We start from the raw sequence: 19,000 nt of genomic DNA, 5'->3' as shown, positions 1-19,000 counted from the left end.
CATTCACTCTCTGTGCACGATTAGACTCATAAAGTTTGTGAGGAACCCATTGACTCAATTTGCTGACTTTTCTGATAGCACAGAGGTGTCAATGAATGGTTGAATGACCAAATCCAAGCATCTCTGCTAATCTCTCAACAGTTACAATGGGATTTTGTTCCACCAGGGTTTGCAGGACATCCTTATCAAGATCTACAGATCTTCCAGGATGAGGCTTGTCTTCTAGGCTGTAGTTTCTGGCTCGGAATTTCTGGAACCACCATTGACATTGGCTTAGGCTTATTGTCCAATCCTTATGTACTGCATTAATATTCCTCACACTTTCTGTTGCATTGTTGCCTTTATTGAACTCATAAAGCAAAATATGCCGAATATGCTCCTTTGTCACTTCTATTATAGCTTTGAAAAAATAACTGTTAAAATCGAACTGCACTCTTCAAAAATTGCACTAAGAATAAGGATAAGGTAACATTACTACCTGCTTTTATAGCAAGTTGATGCAGGTAGCTTATCCTGTCCCCCATCGACTTTTAGTTCATGCAATTGAAAAAACTGCATTATTTATGGGATGACCCAATATATCTCATCATCATCATTTAATGTCTGCCTTCCATGCATGGGTTGGACAGTTTGATAGGAGCTGGCCAGGCAGAAGACTACACCAGACTTTTGTGTCTGTTTTGGCAAGGTTTTTACGTCAGGATACCCTTCCTAACACCAGTCATCCCACAGCATGGACTGAGTGCTTTTGACATGGTACCAGCATATATGGATGTACACACACACACACAAGGGTTGAATCAAAAGTTCATAGGTTGGCCAAGATACTCTTATAGAATGTGACCAAATGAGGTTTATTTTTCAACATGGTTCCCCTTGCAGCCTACACACTTCTTCCATCAGTGTTGCAGTGCTTGCATCTCAATGGTCAAAAATGTCATCATCAGCAGGTATGATGTCATCATCACGGCCTTTCTTATAATCGTGTGTGTGTGTACATGTGTAGATGTTGAGTTAATACTTATATGTATGATTACGGTGGCAAACTGGCAGAATCATTAGCACACCGGATGAAATGCTTAGTGGCATTTCATCTGTCTTTAGATTCAGAGTTCAAATTCTGCTGAGGTCAACTTCACCTTCCATCTTTTCAGGGTCATTAAAATAAGTACCAGTTGAGCAGTGGAGTAATGTAATCAACTTACTTCTGCTCAACCAAATTGCTGGCTTTGTGCCAAAATTTGAAACTAATATTTATGTTTCGTTATAATTTGGCACAGTGTTACAATGAAAGTCAGAGTGAAGTAATGCTATGACTTCATCTGATAGGAGAACTCATGCATAATCATTGTCATCAGTACAGTGCAAAAAGCATGATACATGACAATGATGACAATACAGTGTTAATAAGTACATGTGTTAGACATGTACTATTAATATACATATAATGTGCACACACATACTTGTGTGTAAAATGTGCGTGTGTGTTTGTATAGATATAGATGTGTGAGTATATATATATGTGTGTGTGTATATATATGTATACTCTCTTTACTCTTTTACTTGTTTCAGTCATTTGACTGCGGCCATGCTGGAGCACCACCTTTTAGTCGAGCAAATCGACCCCAGGACTTATTCTTTGTAAGCCTAGTACTTATTCTATCGGTCTCTTTTGCCAAACAGCTAAGTTACAGGGACGTAAACACACCAGCATCGGTTGTCAAGTGATGTTGTGGGGACAAACACATACACACACGTGTATACATATACATATATACGATGGGCTTCTTTCAGTTTCCGTCTACCAAATCCACTCACAAGGCTTTGGTCGGCCCAAGGCTATAGTAGAAGACACTTGCCAAGGTGCCACGCAGTGGGACTGAACCCGGAACCATGTGGGTCGTAAGCAAGCTACTTACCACACACCCACTCCTACGCCTGTATATATATATATATATATATATATATATATTTATATTGCCAATGCCACATAAAAAGTAACCAGCACACACTTTAAAGTGGTTGGCATTAGGACAGACATCCAGCCATAGAAACTGGAACTTGGTGCAGCTCTTCAGCTTGTCAGCTCTGGTCAAACCATCCAACCCATGCCAGCATGGAAAACAGGTATTAAAGAATGATGATGACAATGACAAGTGTGTGTGTGTGTGCACGTGCATATGCCTGAATTGATATGTAGCATAAATGAATATGTGTTTGTGGTGGGGGACTAGTAGCAGTAATGAGTAACATAATAAAAAAACCCAGTGCGATACCTACATTGAGCTTTGTCGTATTCGGCAGTGGAGCTCATTTCATATATGCAAACATTTAAATATATTTGTTAATCACAAAAATTGAAAGCATCTATAGTCTATGATGTGTGAAATTTGGTGAGTGGGTCATGTGTACTGTTAGATTGTTAGCTAAAGAGCTGGCAGGCCATTTCCCACCTTTGGAGCATTGTTGTTTCTATGACAGCACTATTTCTGAAATAGAGTAGACCACCTGGATCAGAGATATTGAACCTATGATAGGTGTACAGTTGTGAACATTACAGGGTTTTAGGTGGAATGTTATAAAAATGTTCATCTCTCAGCTCTGACCTAAATGTAAAATACATATTTACATATAAGTGATCTTTCAGTAACATGATTAATAAAGTAATTAATATTTCAACATATTGGGCTGAAAAAACTTGACATGATTGGCCTAAACAAACTGAATCAGTTTGAAAGGTTCTAGAAGGAGATTGAGGAATTCTGACACAAAGGAGCAGATAGGTGATATCTTATAAACCACAGATATTTTGACAAGTAGTAGCCTGCAGCTGTAAGGATTGCAAAGACAACACTGTGACATTTAAACTAAACTATATCTACATTGTTTAACCCTTGACCAATCCTTTGATCAAAAGCATTTAAGTTGAGACTATCCTGTTTTTCTTTTCCTTTTTTTTTAAGGATACCATAAGACTACATTATCTATTAGATCTCTTGTTCTTATATATGATGGAGAAAAAATTGACTGATTTGTCTAGCAGGTTGAGCAACTGGATCGATGCTCTCATGGACTGTAATAGTAATGATATGTTGATCAGTAGATGGTTTTGGGTGAACTGTGCTCATAAATCCAATATGTTGACCAGTAGATGGTACTGTAATGATAACACTAATATTAGCCAATAGGTTGGGCTGTGATGGTCACACTGATCTGTCAACCAGTAGATATTACCATGACAGTAATAGATATGTTGACTAGTAGATAGGATTGTGACGGTCACACTGATATGTCAACCAGTAGGTGGTACTGTGACAGTAACACAGATATGTTGACCAGTAGATGCAATTATGATGGTCACACAGATATACCAACCAGTAGATGGTACTGTGAGAGCAATACAGATATGTTCCAGTAGATGGGATTGTGATGGTCACACTGATATGTCAACCAGAGATGGTACTGTGACACCAATACAGATACGTTAACTAGTAGATGACACTGTGTAGATTAGAATGATAACCTTGAAGCTTTGATCAATAAACAGTACTGTGTGGATTGATACAAAAAAATAGAAACCAACAGTACAAATACACCTGCAAAAAAAAGGTAAAAGCAACAACAACAACAGAAATATAAATGCATAATGAAGTATAAATTCACTGAAATTTACTTTATTTATGACATGAGTGTGGCCATCCTTAATGTGGAATTGGATGGGCATGAAGAAAGATGAAAAGAGCTAATGATATCAGTCCACTAGAGTCAGCAGATGCACTGCTCTAGCAACCACGCATGCACATATACACTGCCAATTTGACAGGCCAGTAGTGGTGGTGGTTGTAGTAGTGGTGGTGGTGGTGGTGGTGGTGTGGTTGGCAGCGTTAACGAGAATGACAACGACAAACATATCTTGACAAGCAAGAGTAAAAAAAGAAGTCTATGATTTTGGTTTAATGTCTTTCCAACTTTGTAGGTCTCTTGTTTCCAGAGGCACATTAGTGGCAGCCACCTTGGCTTCAGTGACTCAATGGTGGCTACTACCATGTTAGATTTTTATTTTATTTTTTTTTGTTCTCGTTTTTAAATACATTTTTTGTTTTTATTTTGTTTGTTTGTTTGGGTTTTTTTAATATTTTTTAAAATAATTTTTAAACTGTCCTTTTATTTGTTTTGGCTTTATATTGTCCATTACATATGTACAACTGTATCATCTATCCCAGTCCACATACACTCTAGAATGGTTCAACAGAGGAAGAGGAGGAGTACTGGAAGTAGAAGCTGAACTACCACTGCTGGCATCTGGTTTAGACCACAGCATCATTGCCCTTGGCAGTTAATTTGGCTCAAATGAGAAAGGAAAACCCCAAACACAATAAACTCAAGTGTGATGGAGAGATGAAAAATTCTGAGTTGAGATTTTACTGGGTTGATGGAATTAAGGAGATCAATTAGCTGTTTAAGAACTCAAATCCTTGAAGACAGGATTCTTAGATTCAACTAACATTCCAAGGTTGACTATAATATTCCAGACTTAGCTAAGTATTAGTGAATTATCCGTTGAGAACACAGAGCAAGTGTAGCAATATCCTCTAGTCTAGATACTGGTCATTTGAAGATTGTATAACTCCACAAAAACTAATACAGACAGTGACAAGGTGAGAGCAAGAGTGAGTTGACACCTGTAACAGTAAACTGAGATTGAGGAAATCTACAAGAGGGACAGGATGATAGCTACAACCTGAAGTAGAAACAGTTCTATCTTAAATCTCACTTTGCTGCTTTATTTTGAAATTAATCATTAAAATTGACAACTGTAACTCTCTGACTGATATTTGGAAACTCTAAATCAAGACATAGTCTGTATAATATTCCCCCAGAGACAATTGAATCAAATAGCTGAATAACTAGCTACTAAATGTATGTCAGCATGCACATCAATTGGTTTTTGCAGATTTAGATTCAATATTCACAAGGAAGAACCGTAAAAGTTTAACAAAACAATAAAAAAAAATTTCTCATCAGTTTTTTTTTTCTTCCTTTTAAACAATAAATTGAGTATACAACATACAGGTGGTTGCATTGCTTGACTTGTTTGTATCTATATACAGAGCTACTACTGAGATTGGATATGGCTTGCTCAACTGCATAAATGTGTCCAATCAATTAGATTCATAATCACTGTAATAGTATTGCTCTTGTGATAAGATGTTAGCTGAGCACTGAATAGAAGAATTGAGCTCATGGTTTCAATTCCTGACTCAAGCCCTTTCACACCATCTAGTGTGTTCTCATGTCACCTTTAATAAGTTGCAATCTTGATACGCTATCAGTCATTAGCAATGATAACTTTGTTTTAGTATATGATATGAGAAAACAGCAATAGAGTAATTATAAAACAAAAACAATGTGTTATGTAGCCACAAAACTAATACAGAGTGGGAAGAGATGATTGAATGAACCCAAGGGCATGGTTAATACTTATTCTAACAACTCCAGAGATAATGATGAGCAGAATCAACTCTGTAGGTATCATCTAGAGAAATGTAATTAAATACTGAAAGATGTTTAATATAGCACTTTACTGATTTCAACCTTTGACTCATACTGTTTCACATCACATCATTAACTTTAAAGTTGCAATTGTTATATATTAGTCATTACCAAAGATAAAACTGTTGAATGTGAAGGCAATTTTAATCTAAAACTACATCAAAAATTTATAAAAGAACGGAAAAATATGACCATGACAAATTAAAATTTAAATAACAACAGTCTGCTTTGGCGGTAGAATTAAAATAAAATATTTAATGAATTCAAAAAAAGTTTAAAAGGCTATTCAATCTGTTGAATTATATTTTTAGAAAAGGGGTAGGGTCTTTAAAATGACAATACAAGTTTATCTAGAATTTTAAAAAAAGACAAAAAAGAAACAATAGCAATGTATGTCCTTCAAAGTTTCTGTTTTCGACTAAATTTTCAATAAGATAATGATGCCTTAGTTTAGCAGAAATGTATGGAGTCTGGAAATATAAAACTGAAAACATGTCCCACAAAACTGTTACAACCAGAATGAGAAGTAAAAAGAACAGAGAAGCAACCGGACTACAAGAACAGAAAAGAACAGAGGAAATTAGACAAAAAGAATGGTAAAATCATGAAAACTGAAGTACAGTGAGAATAAGAGTCAAAGAAGCAATCAGTATACAAGGAATGTACTGAATGTTATGTATTATTTCAAGTCCAGCCTAGGAAATAGTGTTGATTTAAAAAAGGATTGTAACATTCATAAGTTGATAGCTGCATCAACCTTGTGCATCAGTAGGAATAATAGAAGCCTGTCACTTATAGATTGACATATATGAGGGTTAACAATGATAAAACAATAACTGAAGAGCTATATGAAGATGCCTTGGTATAATCTCATGTCTATTTACATTTCTCCACCAAAGCAAATCAAATGAATAATGATTTACATACAATCACCAACAACAATCAAGGTGACAGATGATAGCCAATATCTTAACTGAGTGAAAATGAAGGCAACAAAATTATGCAAATATCTCCAACATATCCAGTATTGAGCATGATTTTTACTAAGGAAATCTTTTCTTTCTTCAAAAGCCTGGTTGTTTTTTTTTTTAATCCTGTCTTACACCAACACTGCCATCTTTCTTGTGTGGTATCTAATCACAGAGTAGTACAGATACAAATAAAAGCAATATAAATAGTAGTTGGAGGCAGGTGGCAGCACAGATAGGAGGCAGGAATGAGGAAGAGGAGAGGGCAGTTGCGACAGGAGGAAGAATCTAGATTTACAGTTTGAAAACAGTGCAGCAGAAAAAAAACAGTTATTACAAGACAAGGGTAAAACCATTTTTCTTTTTCTACCAGGAATGACTTCAGTTGGAAGTAAAAATAGAACTCTTGACAGGAAAAACAAGGGATAGTCGTAACAGATGTCCGGTGTACTGTCAGGTGTATGGTAAAAGAGTAAACTCAAAAGGTAACATATCGCAGTGCAGCTCTTGTGTTATCCAGCTCAACAATGCTATTCAATTAGTCCCTGTATAAAGTTGCAATAGTAGTTGTAGTGGTGGGGAATCTTGAATCAGTAGTAGTTGTAGTAGAGGTAGCTGCGGTAAGAATGTATTGTTCTCATCCAACTATTACACAGATCATAGAATACCTTATCCACAACTAGCGGAAGAAGAACATTATATCACTATCTTCCTTGACTTGGTTAAGTGTATGTGCGTTTTGTGTGTGTGTGAGTGTGTGTATGTATATATAACACCCACAAATACACGTGTGAGTGCACAGGTCAGCAGGTGTATGTTTATGCGTGTAATGTGTTCATACATTCAGATGCTGTTGTTAAGCTGTAAATCTTGTTATTTCTTTTCCAGTGTTATTGTGCTCCATTGATCATCCCCAACCATCCATCTGTGGTCTGAAAAACCAGTGAATGTGGGCATATAGTGTAGTTGGCCATCTACGCAGTTATTTAGACCTCCATGTTGGGTGTATACATACATACATACATTATATATATATATAATGTGTGTGTGTGTATATATAATGTAGTTGGCCATCTACACACAGCTGTTTAGACCTCTAGCTTGCTAGACTGGTTATTGATGAATGGCTCATTCCACATGCGACGCAAGTCACCCTGGCAACAAAGAAAACAGAATTCTCCATTAACATATAGGTGTAGCATTTATGTATACATTATGTAAATAGTATGTGTGGTATTCATATATATACACCACATAATGTGTACACACATTCACACATGTAGATAGTCAACACATAAGATCCAGAGATGCTTAGTTTTATTTGTTATTTGCATCATTATCTCCCTCTCTATACACACACCACACACACACACACACACACACACACACTATTCTGACATACAATATGTGAAACAGATGTTAATGTATGTGGAAAACATGTAGCATTCATATGTGATGTATGTGTTGAAGACAATCAGTGCTGAGATTTACACTTGTGCTTATAGTTTGATGTGGAGTATATGTATGTGCACAGTTTAAACATGTAGATACCAATGAATTCATGAGTGAAAATGCAGTAGATAAATGCAGTGTGGTACCAACCTTGAGGTATGCCATAGTCAGCAGAGGAAGCAGTGTAAAAGGGACTAGGTAGAGAAGAGCAGGCTGTGCTGCTTTGAATACCTCTGATGACACGGTGGCAGTCAACAGACCTGCAAAGACAAATCATCAACATTAATATCATCATAGACTAAACAGGTAAATATACTGTGGTGGATATAGTGAGATGGTTTCTTCTACCCCTAGCAGATAGGTGATATATTATAAACCACAGATATTTTGACAAGTAGTAGCCTGTAGTTGTAAGGACTGCAAAGGCAACACTGATGCTCTGACATTTAGACTAAACTATATCTATGATGTTTAACCAAACCTCTGATCAAAGGCATTTAAGCTGTGGCTATCCTAGGTGTTTTCTGTGTTTTTTAGAGGCTACCATAGGACCATATTATCTATTAAGTATCTTGTTCTCAAATCAGATGGAGAGAAATTGTGGGTGTGGGTGTCTTTGTGTCTGTCACCCCTCACCATTTGACAATTGGTGTTGGTGTGTTTACATCCCCATAACTTAGCAGTTTGGCACAAGAGACCAATAGAGTAAGTACTAGGCTTTAAAAAATATAGGTCTTGGGGTCAATTTGTTTGGCTAAAACACTTCAAGGTGGTGCTCCAGTGTGGCTGCAGTCAAATGACTGAAACAAGTAAAAGAATATGATTGCTTATTTTTAGAATGACAATGTAGGGTAGATGTAAGAGGCTGGACCTGGCCATTTAGAACAAAAAAACCCCCCCAAAAAACAACACATAGAATGCTTGGGCTGGATATGGCCAGTTTGAATGTTAAAGGGTTAAAGCAGATCCAAAGTACTTCCAGTTGTGACCATTCCATTTCTTGTTTCATTTTTCTAGGTTTTTTTTTTTCCCAGGCACTGTACATCTAGGACATTTAATCATCATCATCATCATCATCATCATTTAACGTCCGCTTTCCATGCTAGCATGGGTGGACGGTTCAACTGGGTCGGGGAGCCGAAAGCTGCACCAGTCCAGTCAGATCTGGCAGTGTTTCTACAGCTGGATGCTTCCTAACGCAACCACTCCGAGAGTGTAGTGGGTGATTTTATGTGCCACCGACACAGGTGCCAGACGAGGCTGCAACGGCACGCTCGATGGTGTTTTACGTGCCACCGACACAGGTGCCAGACGAGGCTGGCAGACGCCACGCTCGATGGTGTTTTTATGAACAGACACAGGTGCCAGATGAGGCTGGCAAACACCACGATCGGATGGTGCTTGTTAGTGCCCACAGCACGGAGGCCAGTCGATGCGGTACTGCTACGCCACGTTCGATGGTTTTCTTGTTGCCACGTGCCAGGCACTGGTACCACAAAGATACAAATTCCATTGATGTTCATCTATTTGATTTGTTTTGATTTTCACTTGCCCAACAGGTCTTCACAAGTGTCACAAGAAGTATGCACAGGTGGACTGTACGTCCCAGGTAGGGGCCATGGGTTATGGCCTGACTAGTCTTGCCGGGTCTTCGGATGGTGTTTTATGTGCCACCGACACAGGTGCTAGATGAGGCTGGCGAACGGCCATCGGATGGTGTTTGTCATGTGCCCACCGCACTGACTACAGCACTGATGGATTTCTTGTGTGCACTGGTACCACAGATACAATTCCATTGATGTTCATCTATTTTGTCTATTTTGATTTGATTTGATTTGATTTTCACTTGCCTCAACCGGTCTTCACAAGTGTCACAAGAAGGAAGGTATGCACAGGTGGACTGACTAGATGTATTCGGGTCTTCGGAAGGTGTTTTTATGTGCCACCGACACAGGTGCCAGATGAGGCTGGCGAACGGCCATGATCGGATTGGGTTTGTACGGCCCACAGCACGGAGGCCAGTCGATGCGGAACTGGCTACGGTCACGTTCGGATGGTTCTCTTGTGTGCCACCGGCACTGGTACCACAAAGTGTGTGCCACCGGCACTGGTACCACAAAGATACAGATTCCATTGATGTTCACTTAATTTTTTAGATGTAATTTGGAACAATTTGGCTGTTAGAAAATGATCTTTTAGAAAAAGCAATCTGGCTGCTTTTTCTAACAGATCATGCAACCACATTTTGAGTCTCGCTATTGATTTAAAATGTTAGTCTGTTGGTCAGGTTTCATACAGGGTAACCTAATGGTATGATATGATGTTATGTGATGCCAGGTGTAAGCCAATAATATTTAAGCCTGGAACTATAGCAGAAGACACTTGCCCAAGGTGCCACAAAGAATTGTGTGGTTTGGAAGCAAACTTCTTAGTGTGCGTGCACACATGTACACATATGTATAAATATATATATATAACCTGATGACATGTGTGTGACAGAGTCACACACATGTTCAACTGCTACCCCTATTGCAGTAGGTCTTCTTTCATCAAGTAGAACAAACCAGAACTAGCCAACAACATCACAACCATAATAGAAATAAAAGCTGTAGATTAACCTGACAAAATCTTTCCCATAAACACCATTGCCATAGATACAGATCTTTAATATGAATACTGCCATTACAAGTCATCAAAACAGCAGGCTCACCAATATCACTAAGTATTCAAATTCTTTAAACACAAATTATTGATTTTTTTCAATTCAATCTTATCTGGTAAGAATTTTATCAATAGCTATATGAAAACTGATCACATTCATTGGGAAATTATATTAGAAAATAGGCATTTCTGAACAACATTACATTTACTCTCCTTTTAATTGAATATTTCCCAATAGACAGACTAAACAAAAACATCACTTATAAAGGACCCTAAATAGGTTATATATATACACACACACACACATCTGCATATACATACATACATATATATAATACACACACACAGAACATTGTGTGTGAATCTTAAAATTCTTTGTCTCTAAATTAACAGGCCTCTTATCCCATTGGTCAGTTAACCATAACCTGGAACTTTGTAGGGCCAAAGTTGTGAAAAATCTGCAGCCGCTACATTAACAAAAAACAAAACAGGACAAAAACAAAATCCTGCATTAATAATATGAGACAACCTCTTTGTATGATTGCTAAGAGAGCTTGAAGTGTTCATGGAATTTTCCACAAGGAATATAGCAGATCTACAACTGGCCACATTAATACAACAAACTGAAATGAGCTCCTTATTAAATGAAATCCTCTAAATTCTCTAGAAAGTATAGCATTTAACACACCCTACAACAAGTATGTTTACAAATTTTCCAGTTACACACTCTACATTATGCAATAAATCTAGGAACTGCTTATTTAATTAGATTATCATTTTACCAAGGGCCTCTGTGGGTCAGGTTTCACCATTTTTTAGTTAGATGATTCTTAGGAGTAGAACATTTTCATGCTCTACTACTATCTTCTATAATAGGTTTTGGATTGGACTGATAGCTTATTTTCCGGCTAAATTGTTCTTATCTTAACTGAGCAAAACTTTGATCAAAGGCATTCCAACTATGGCCATCCATTCTTTGACACTTTGCTGTCCTATACATTTTCCTGTTGTCCATGCACTATATATTATACACATTCCTAATTTTTTTCAGCCACCAGAGTAACTTGGGACTTATGAAAGGAAAGCTTTTTTACTACTCAGAACGTATGAAATGTGGTCGAACAAAAAGTCTGAAAACAAGCAGTTATGGGCATGGTCTTTTCTTTTTTCTGTTGTTTTGGAGGGTTTTTTTTCTGTTTTTGAAGAAGACTAGCAGTGGTCCATATATGCAAGTTTACTCTCTCTATGCTGATGCAGTTTGACACCAGGGCCAGGCTTTGAAAAAAAAAGAGCCAGAAAAGGCACCTAAAAGAATCCTGGCCAAAGTTCTAACAGTACTGCCAATTCATTGTCCTAGATTAATAATTATTTTTATCAACCCTGAAAGTTATTCCAGAAAGAGGTGAACTCACAGTGCTGAAAGTTAGAACAAGTTAGAAAGAACATCAGTCTACCTGATGTTCTAAGGACTCTGCCAATTTGCCATCTTAATTAGTTCAATAAATCTGGGATCAGCTTTTTCTAATTGCATTATAAACTATAATAATACTCTCGTGTCTTTCTCCATTACAACATATGAATGAGAAAGGAAGGGGTGAAAAAAAATCAAACAGTATTTCCTTGTGGAAAGTGAAATACTTTGCATTATATACACACACACAAAAAAAATCTGTGATCAATTTCCTGTATAAAATCTAAAGAGTTGATCTTTAGACCATTACTCATGTCACCCCCACCCACCCTAATGGCATAATGACATATATTTTACTTCCACAGAAGCTGATCTCCATATCAAACAAACAACAATTTATCAACTTAATGACTTAATTCATGATTAATACAAACAATTTGAATAAAAAAGTATTACATTTGACAGAGTAATTTGAACACTAAAGGGTTAAAATATCAATGGACCTCTTCCTAGTTCATTTGCTCCAACAACAATTTCAAAACTCTCTCTCTCTCTTTATCTATCTATCTATCAATCTATCTATCTATCTATCTATCTATCTATCTATCTATCTATCTATCTGTATCTCTCTCTTTCTTTATCTATCTAGCTATCTATATCTCTCTCCCCCTTCTCTACAGCAGGGTTCAGGGAACTTTTTTAACCAATTACCCTAAAATATATTTATGTCAATGTTACCCCCTTCAAAAGGAAGAAAATCATAGATTCTTTGGATTCAAGAGGTTTATCGAATCTATTTATATGGAGAATACAATTATAAATATAAAAAGTATAAAACAAATGCAATAAAACAAATTAATATCCTCATTATGAAACAAAAGGATTTTTCTAAAAACTTTTACATTTCAGGTTCACACACCCCTTCAGGTAGGTGGCCCTACTTGATCTGAGGAAAAGGTATAGGTGGAAACTCCATAAGATGTATCCAGTGCAAGCTACGGACACATAAGATGTACAGCAAAATCAAAGGACGATTAACAGGGAAGATAGCTTTCACATGCAGCAGACGCACAGGGGCAATGAACACCACAGATGCTCAGGTTGAATATTTCCCAATAGACAGACTAAACAAAAACATCACTTATAAAGGACCCTAAATAGGTTATATATATATATATATAATACACACACACAGAACATTGTGTGTGAATCTTAAAATTCTTTGTCTCTAAATTGACAGGCCTCTTATCCCATTGGACGATTAACAGGGAAGATAGCTTTCACATGCAGGTGGTTGCTCTGAGAGTGTAGCGACTAGAGTGAGAATAGCCTGGGCAAAGTTCAGAAAGCTTCTACCCCTACTGGTGACAAAGGACCTCTTGCTCAGAGTGAAAGGTAGATTGTATGATGCATGTGGGCAAACTACCATGCTTCATGACAATGGAACATGGGTCATGACTGCTGAAGGCATGTGTAAGCTCGAAAGAAATGAAGCTAGCATGATCTGCTGGATGTGTAATGCCAGTGTGCACACATGAGAGAAATGTTAGACATAAGAAGCATCAGATGTGGAGTGCAAGAGAGACGTTTGTGTTGGTATGGTTATGTACTGAAGATGGATGAGGAGAGCGGTGTGAAGAAGTGCCACTCCCAAACAGTGAAAGGAATCCAGGGTAGAGGGAGACCCAGGAAGACATGGGATGAGGTGGTGAAGCATGACCTTTGAACGTTGGGCTTCACAGAGGCAATGACAAAAGACCAAGACCTCTGGAGATATGCTGTGACTGAGAAGACCCGGCAAATAAAGCAAGTCCACAGCTGTAACCTACACCAGTGTCACATAACCAGCCCACTCAAAAGTACCTTGGATCGTAGGGTGACATGCTGTGCTTGAGGAGACCTATTGAGTCAAGTACATCAACATCAACAGCAATATCAAAATCAAATCAAATGGAAATTGTAGTTGTGACCCTCGTGCCAGTAGCACATAAAAAGCACCATCCGATCGTGGTTGATGCCAGCTCCTCTGGCCTCTGTGCAGGTGGCACGTAAAAAGCACCCACAACACTCTTCGAGTGGTGGTGTTAGGAAGGGCATCCAGCTGTAGAAATACCACCAGATCAGATTGGGGCCTGGTGCAGCCTCCTGGCTTCCCAGTCCCCAGTCGAACCGTCCAACCCATGCCAGCATGGAAAACAGACGCTAAACGATGTTGATGATGATGTTTTGGAGAAATTATGTTGTTTCATTTTTGTTACAATTACATCAAAATCAGGGCATTTTGATACCAGAGAAATGTGGATATAGCCTTCAGGGTCCAATTGATTACCCTGCTTTCTTTTTATGTTCATTCGAGTGGAAAATCTTTGTTTGCAAAGGTAGGTTATTTCAAAAGGCAGAAACCTTTTGACTGCCTCCTCATGCCAGAAGAAAAATTTCTGTCCTAACAAAGAATACATTTTTTTATATAATTTTACTTATGTCTAATAAGTCCTCATTACCCCCAAGAATTTAATTTTTACCCCACTTGAGATAATTTACCCCTGTTTGCTGATCCCTGCTCTACAGTGTCTACCTCTCTCAGTCTCTCTGCTTATTGACAACTAAACATTTCAAGAATAATGAATGTTTAATGGTTGTTGTACAAGTTAGTACTGTTGGAGAATAAATTTTGCTTGTTGAAGAAAATAATAAGCTGAAGGAGACAAAAGTTAATAATAAGGACAAAGTTAGAGACTCACCTAAAAAATACCCTATTAAAGAGCAATGGAAATATGTGATCTTTTGAATGGTATTGATGGGTTGTGGGATTCCTGCCTCAATGCTGTTCAGCTGAGACTTCTTGTACGCGTCATACCTTAGCACAAAACACAGCAGTAAACCAGGCATAACCTAGAAAGAAATTACATTTGCATATATAAATTAGAAATTTTCTACACAAGATATGCAATATTAGAATGCATTGTAACATAAAACAGAGCATGTAATTTAACTACATGATGTGTGAGCAGTAGGGTGAGAGAAAGAGACAGAGGGAGTAAAAGAGTGTGTGTGTGTGAGAGAGAGAGAGGGAGAGAGAGAGCGAAAGTGTTGACCTATCATAGTTACAAAAGAAGTTTAAAGCATATTCTTTCAGCCATCCACATTTTATGTGTCAACATGTCTTATACATTACAATTTAAAAATAGATGAAAATATGCTTGGGCGTGTGTGTGTATGCGTGTGTGTTTATACATATATGTGAACGTATATACACATATATATATTTATACACACACACACAACAACACATATGTGTGCACAAACATTCGTATATATATACATATCTACATGCATATATATCTATATACATATCAGTTAGCATCCATATTCCATAGATAGAGAGATTGATACATACATACATACATTCCACACTTACATAATTTAAATATGAATGTGTATATTTACATGGATACATATACATGTGCTTATAACTGAGTATATATATATCATATACATCTAAAGAGATATATGCTTTGAGTAAACTAAGTAGTTAGCATGCAGCCATTTCATCAAACAGACTTAAATATTTCAAATGATTATAGGGGTAAAACTCTCATATATACTTACATAATCATATACCTTCATATACTTCATACATGTATAGGTATGATACATCTAAACACTAATTTGTAACGTCAAAACAAATGTAAAGAAGGCTCACTAATAATTAAATAGATATGTAATTATATTCTCTATATATTTGCCCAAGTATTTCATTAAATGCCATTAAGTAGTATGACACTTATATACATAATTAAATAATGAAATATTTTCAGCATAAGTATTTGCTTTAGAAAATTTAACAAAGGATTTAACAAGTTTGTACATGAATTATATATATCATCAACATCTTCATTTAATGTCTGTTTTCAATGTTATGGGTTGGATGGTTTGACAGGAGCCGGTTAGCCAGAAGTCTGCGCCAAGCTCTAAAGTCTGCTTTGGCATGATTTCTACAGTTTGATGTCTTTTTTAATGCCAACCTCCTTACAGAGAGTTCTGTTGCCTTTTATGTGGCAACAACACTGGCAAGGTCAATAAATAACTTACAAGAAAAGACTCCCTTGACTGAGAGGTGAGTAGTACTGAGGGAGATAATGCTTACATAAGCCACTTTACAATTACAATAGATACTGTTCCATACACATAAGATAAGTATACAAGAACATATGACAAAGATAAAATATTTCGAAACAGCTTTGGCTTTAGTTCACTAACATCAATTCATTGCAGGAGAGTTCACCACCATCAATTCCCCATGAAGAAAGTTCAATACGTGAGAAGTTCAATATGAGGAAAGTTTACTGAGAAAATCTATCTATAGTATCTCACCATTAATAGTTAAAAAGTATTTTATTGAAAAGAAACAAGAGAAAAATTTAACTTGAAAAATGTCAAAAAATCTGAATGGTGAACTTTCCTGACATGAGTTGACCCCAAAATTTACAGGTTTCACTGTTTAAATGGGTATGTAGGGGTGGATTACCATCATTCAATAAGGATTCAGTTGTTTAACTTAATTACTTGCTCCTGAATTAATATGTAAACAGAGCTGAGCATTCCACAGACGTGTGCTCCTTATATGATGATGACCTTCAATGTTGTTGAACAAACAATCCCAACTGATTAGGATTCACAGTATGGGTTATACTAATTATCCTTTCAATTGCTGAATACAAAACATAGCTCAAGAAGCCCCTGTTCGGGTGACTTTTTTCCCGAGTCACCATCTCACTTTTGTATGGATAATCCATTGTAAGGTTATCCATTTACAGCTGAGCGAACTGGAGCAACATGAAGTGAAGTGTTTTGCTCAAGAACACAATGCACAGTCATCCTGGGAATCAAAAGCACAACCTTGCAATCAAGAGTATAACACTCTAACCACAGATATGTGTGCCCCTAAAATAAGTCTCAGGCAAAATTAGTGTAACACAGGGTGCGATTAAGTCACACCTTTTGAATTACAAGTACAATCTATCTGACAAGTAGTTGCTATTTATTAAATTTCATTCAGAAAGAATGGGTTGGCCCATTCAAAATAACATTTGCATAAGATGGCACACAGTGGGATTGAATCTGGAAACTTATGGTTGCAAAGTGAACTTCTTAATCATTTAGCTATTCAGCACCTCCACCACAAGGTTGTTGTGGTGAGATGGCGGATGTGCCTCAAGAACTCTGAAGCTACAGTTGTGGCCAAAAGTTTGGAACATTTAAAAAAAATTAAAATTGTTATGCCCAAGTACAATTCAATTCAAATATATACAACATATATATTTGGGCATTTGATATAAAATTTCTAATTTTCAGACCTATGTTCCAAACTTTTGGCCACAACTGTATATCAGCAGAGCGCATGTTCCTGGTAGGGCCTCCCATACTGGGCAAGTCAAAGGGTGGAAGCCAGATTAATATTGAGCACCTATTCCTAGAGATAAAAATGGGTTTGCTTAGGGCCAAAACCCCATTACCAAGAAAATAGCAAGTTACAGGAACATCAATGACTATAGAAAACCTGAGAGAAGAAGGCTTGAGAAGACAACATAGAATGAAGAACAGTGGGAAAAAAGTTATCGACAGCTTATGTTCAAAAGAGAGAGAAGAGCTTAAGCAAGTATTTTGCACCTACATAGGTATGTAAATATGAACAAAATAAAAGATAAATAAATAGTAAAAGAAATTATAGGATATATTGACATAGAACATTCACAAAGGGGTATTGGTTTTTGATGTAACATGTAAAAGTTATTCAAATATTGAATGTGTATACATATCAACCAACAATGTAGTACATGTAGATATGTAAAGAAGTATTAATAGAGCTGATTTGTCAATGACATTATTAATGCAAATTATAGATAAGCTATATATAGTAGGAGATTTATCTAATAGGGAAATTTAGTTTTGTTATTTAGTGCATTTCTTGTATTTAATGTGCTAACAGCAAATTTCTACCAAGCATAACTCAGTCAAATCCCAAAACAAAGAATACAATGCCGCCTTTTCCATCCAAATATATACACACACATAAATCGTAAGCTGCACAAACACACACACACATAAATCATAAGCTGTACATACACATGCCTTCCTCACCATGTCTAGCTGTTCCTGTCTCTTTAGCTTTAAATTACTATAAGGTTTCAGCCTTGAGCAGGAGTGATATATCTAAACTTTAAAACTATCCTATTTTATCTACAGTAAATTAATAGTTAATAAAACTTTTTATTCACTTTCATTTTTGTATTGGGTTTGCAAGACTCTTTAAGTGAATTTGTATGTTGAAACAAATTTTGCTGTATCTAGGGAGAGTTAATTACACCAGTATTAATAATGTGGGAATTTTGACCCAAGCCAGCCTAAGGGACATGATGTTGATCTAAGATTTAAGGCTGAAATATATGTTTCCCTTCTTTTGTTGTGTCTAGGGAGAATCATTATGACAATATTAATAACACACACACCAGTTCAATTCCATTCCTTTACTCTTAGTCAACTGCTGATCCAACTAACTGTTTAGCTTGTTGGTTTTTATTCTTTGTGTATCCATTAAAAGCCTCATCAACTCTAATAAATTTAAAATTTAATTAATCACTGCAGTCTGACAGCAGACCAAATTACTGAACAAATTTTTCCCTACCTCAATATTTTGTGAGTGAGTGTGTGTGTGTGTGTGTGTGTGTGTGCGTGTGCGTGTGTCTGTGTGTGTGTGTGTGTGTGTGCATGCGTGCATGCATGCATGTTTGTAAGCTTTCAAAGCTTTTAGCTGAGTATAGTGATTTCAATATTTTGTCTAAAGCTTACATTTTTTTATCATGTAAGGGATGAAAGACAGGTCAACATCAGTATAATATGGCATAACTCAGATAGAACTAAGTACTGCAAGATATTTTAGTTATGTGCACCAATT

General features: G+C 36.7%; 1 protein-coding gene across 8 annotated transcripts in view; it reads right to left on the bottom strand.

The window, feature by feature from the left end:
• Positions 1–3,647: 3,647 nt before the first annotated feature.
• Positions 3,648–19,000, bottom strand: part of LOC115209965 (signal peptide peptidase-like 3) — a 368,123-nt gene continuing 352,770 nt past the window's right edge. For all 8 annotated transcript variants that reach the window (XM_029778623.2, XM_029778616.2, XM_036502734.1 and 5 more), the window contains 3 exons: positions 14,787–14,937; positions 8,124–8,233; positions 3,648–7,675 (listed from right to left, as the gene is read on the bottom strand). In XM_029778623.2, the coding sequence (XP_029634483.1) occupies positions 7,610–7,675; positions 8,124–8,233; positions 14,787–14,937 (327 nt within the window). In that variant the 3' untranslated portion in view covers positions 3,648–7,609. The remainder of the gene's footprint in view (positions 7,676–8,123; positions 8,234–14,786; positions 14,938–19,000) is intronic.

Source organism: Octopus sinensis, linkage group LG1 (genome assembly GCF_006345805.1).
Source record: "Octopus sinensis linkage group LG1, ASM634580v1, whole genome shotgun sequence".
NCBI classification, from domain to species: domain Eukaryota; kingdom Metazoa; phylum Mollusca; class Cephalopoda; order Octopoda; family Octopodidae; genus Octopus; species Octopus sinensis.
This window is presented reverse-complemented; position numbering and strand designations above follow the sequence as displayed.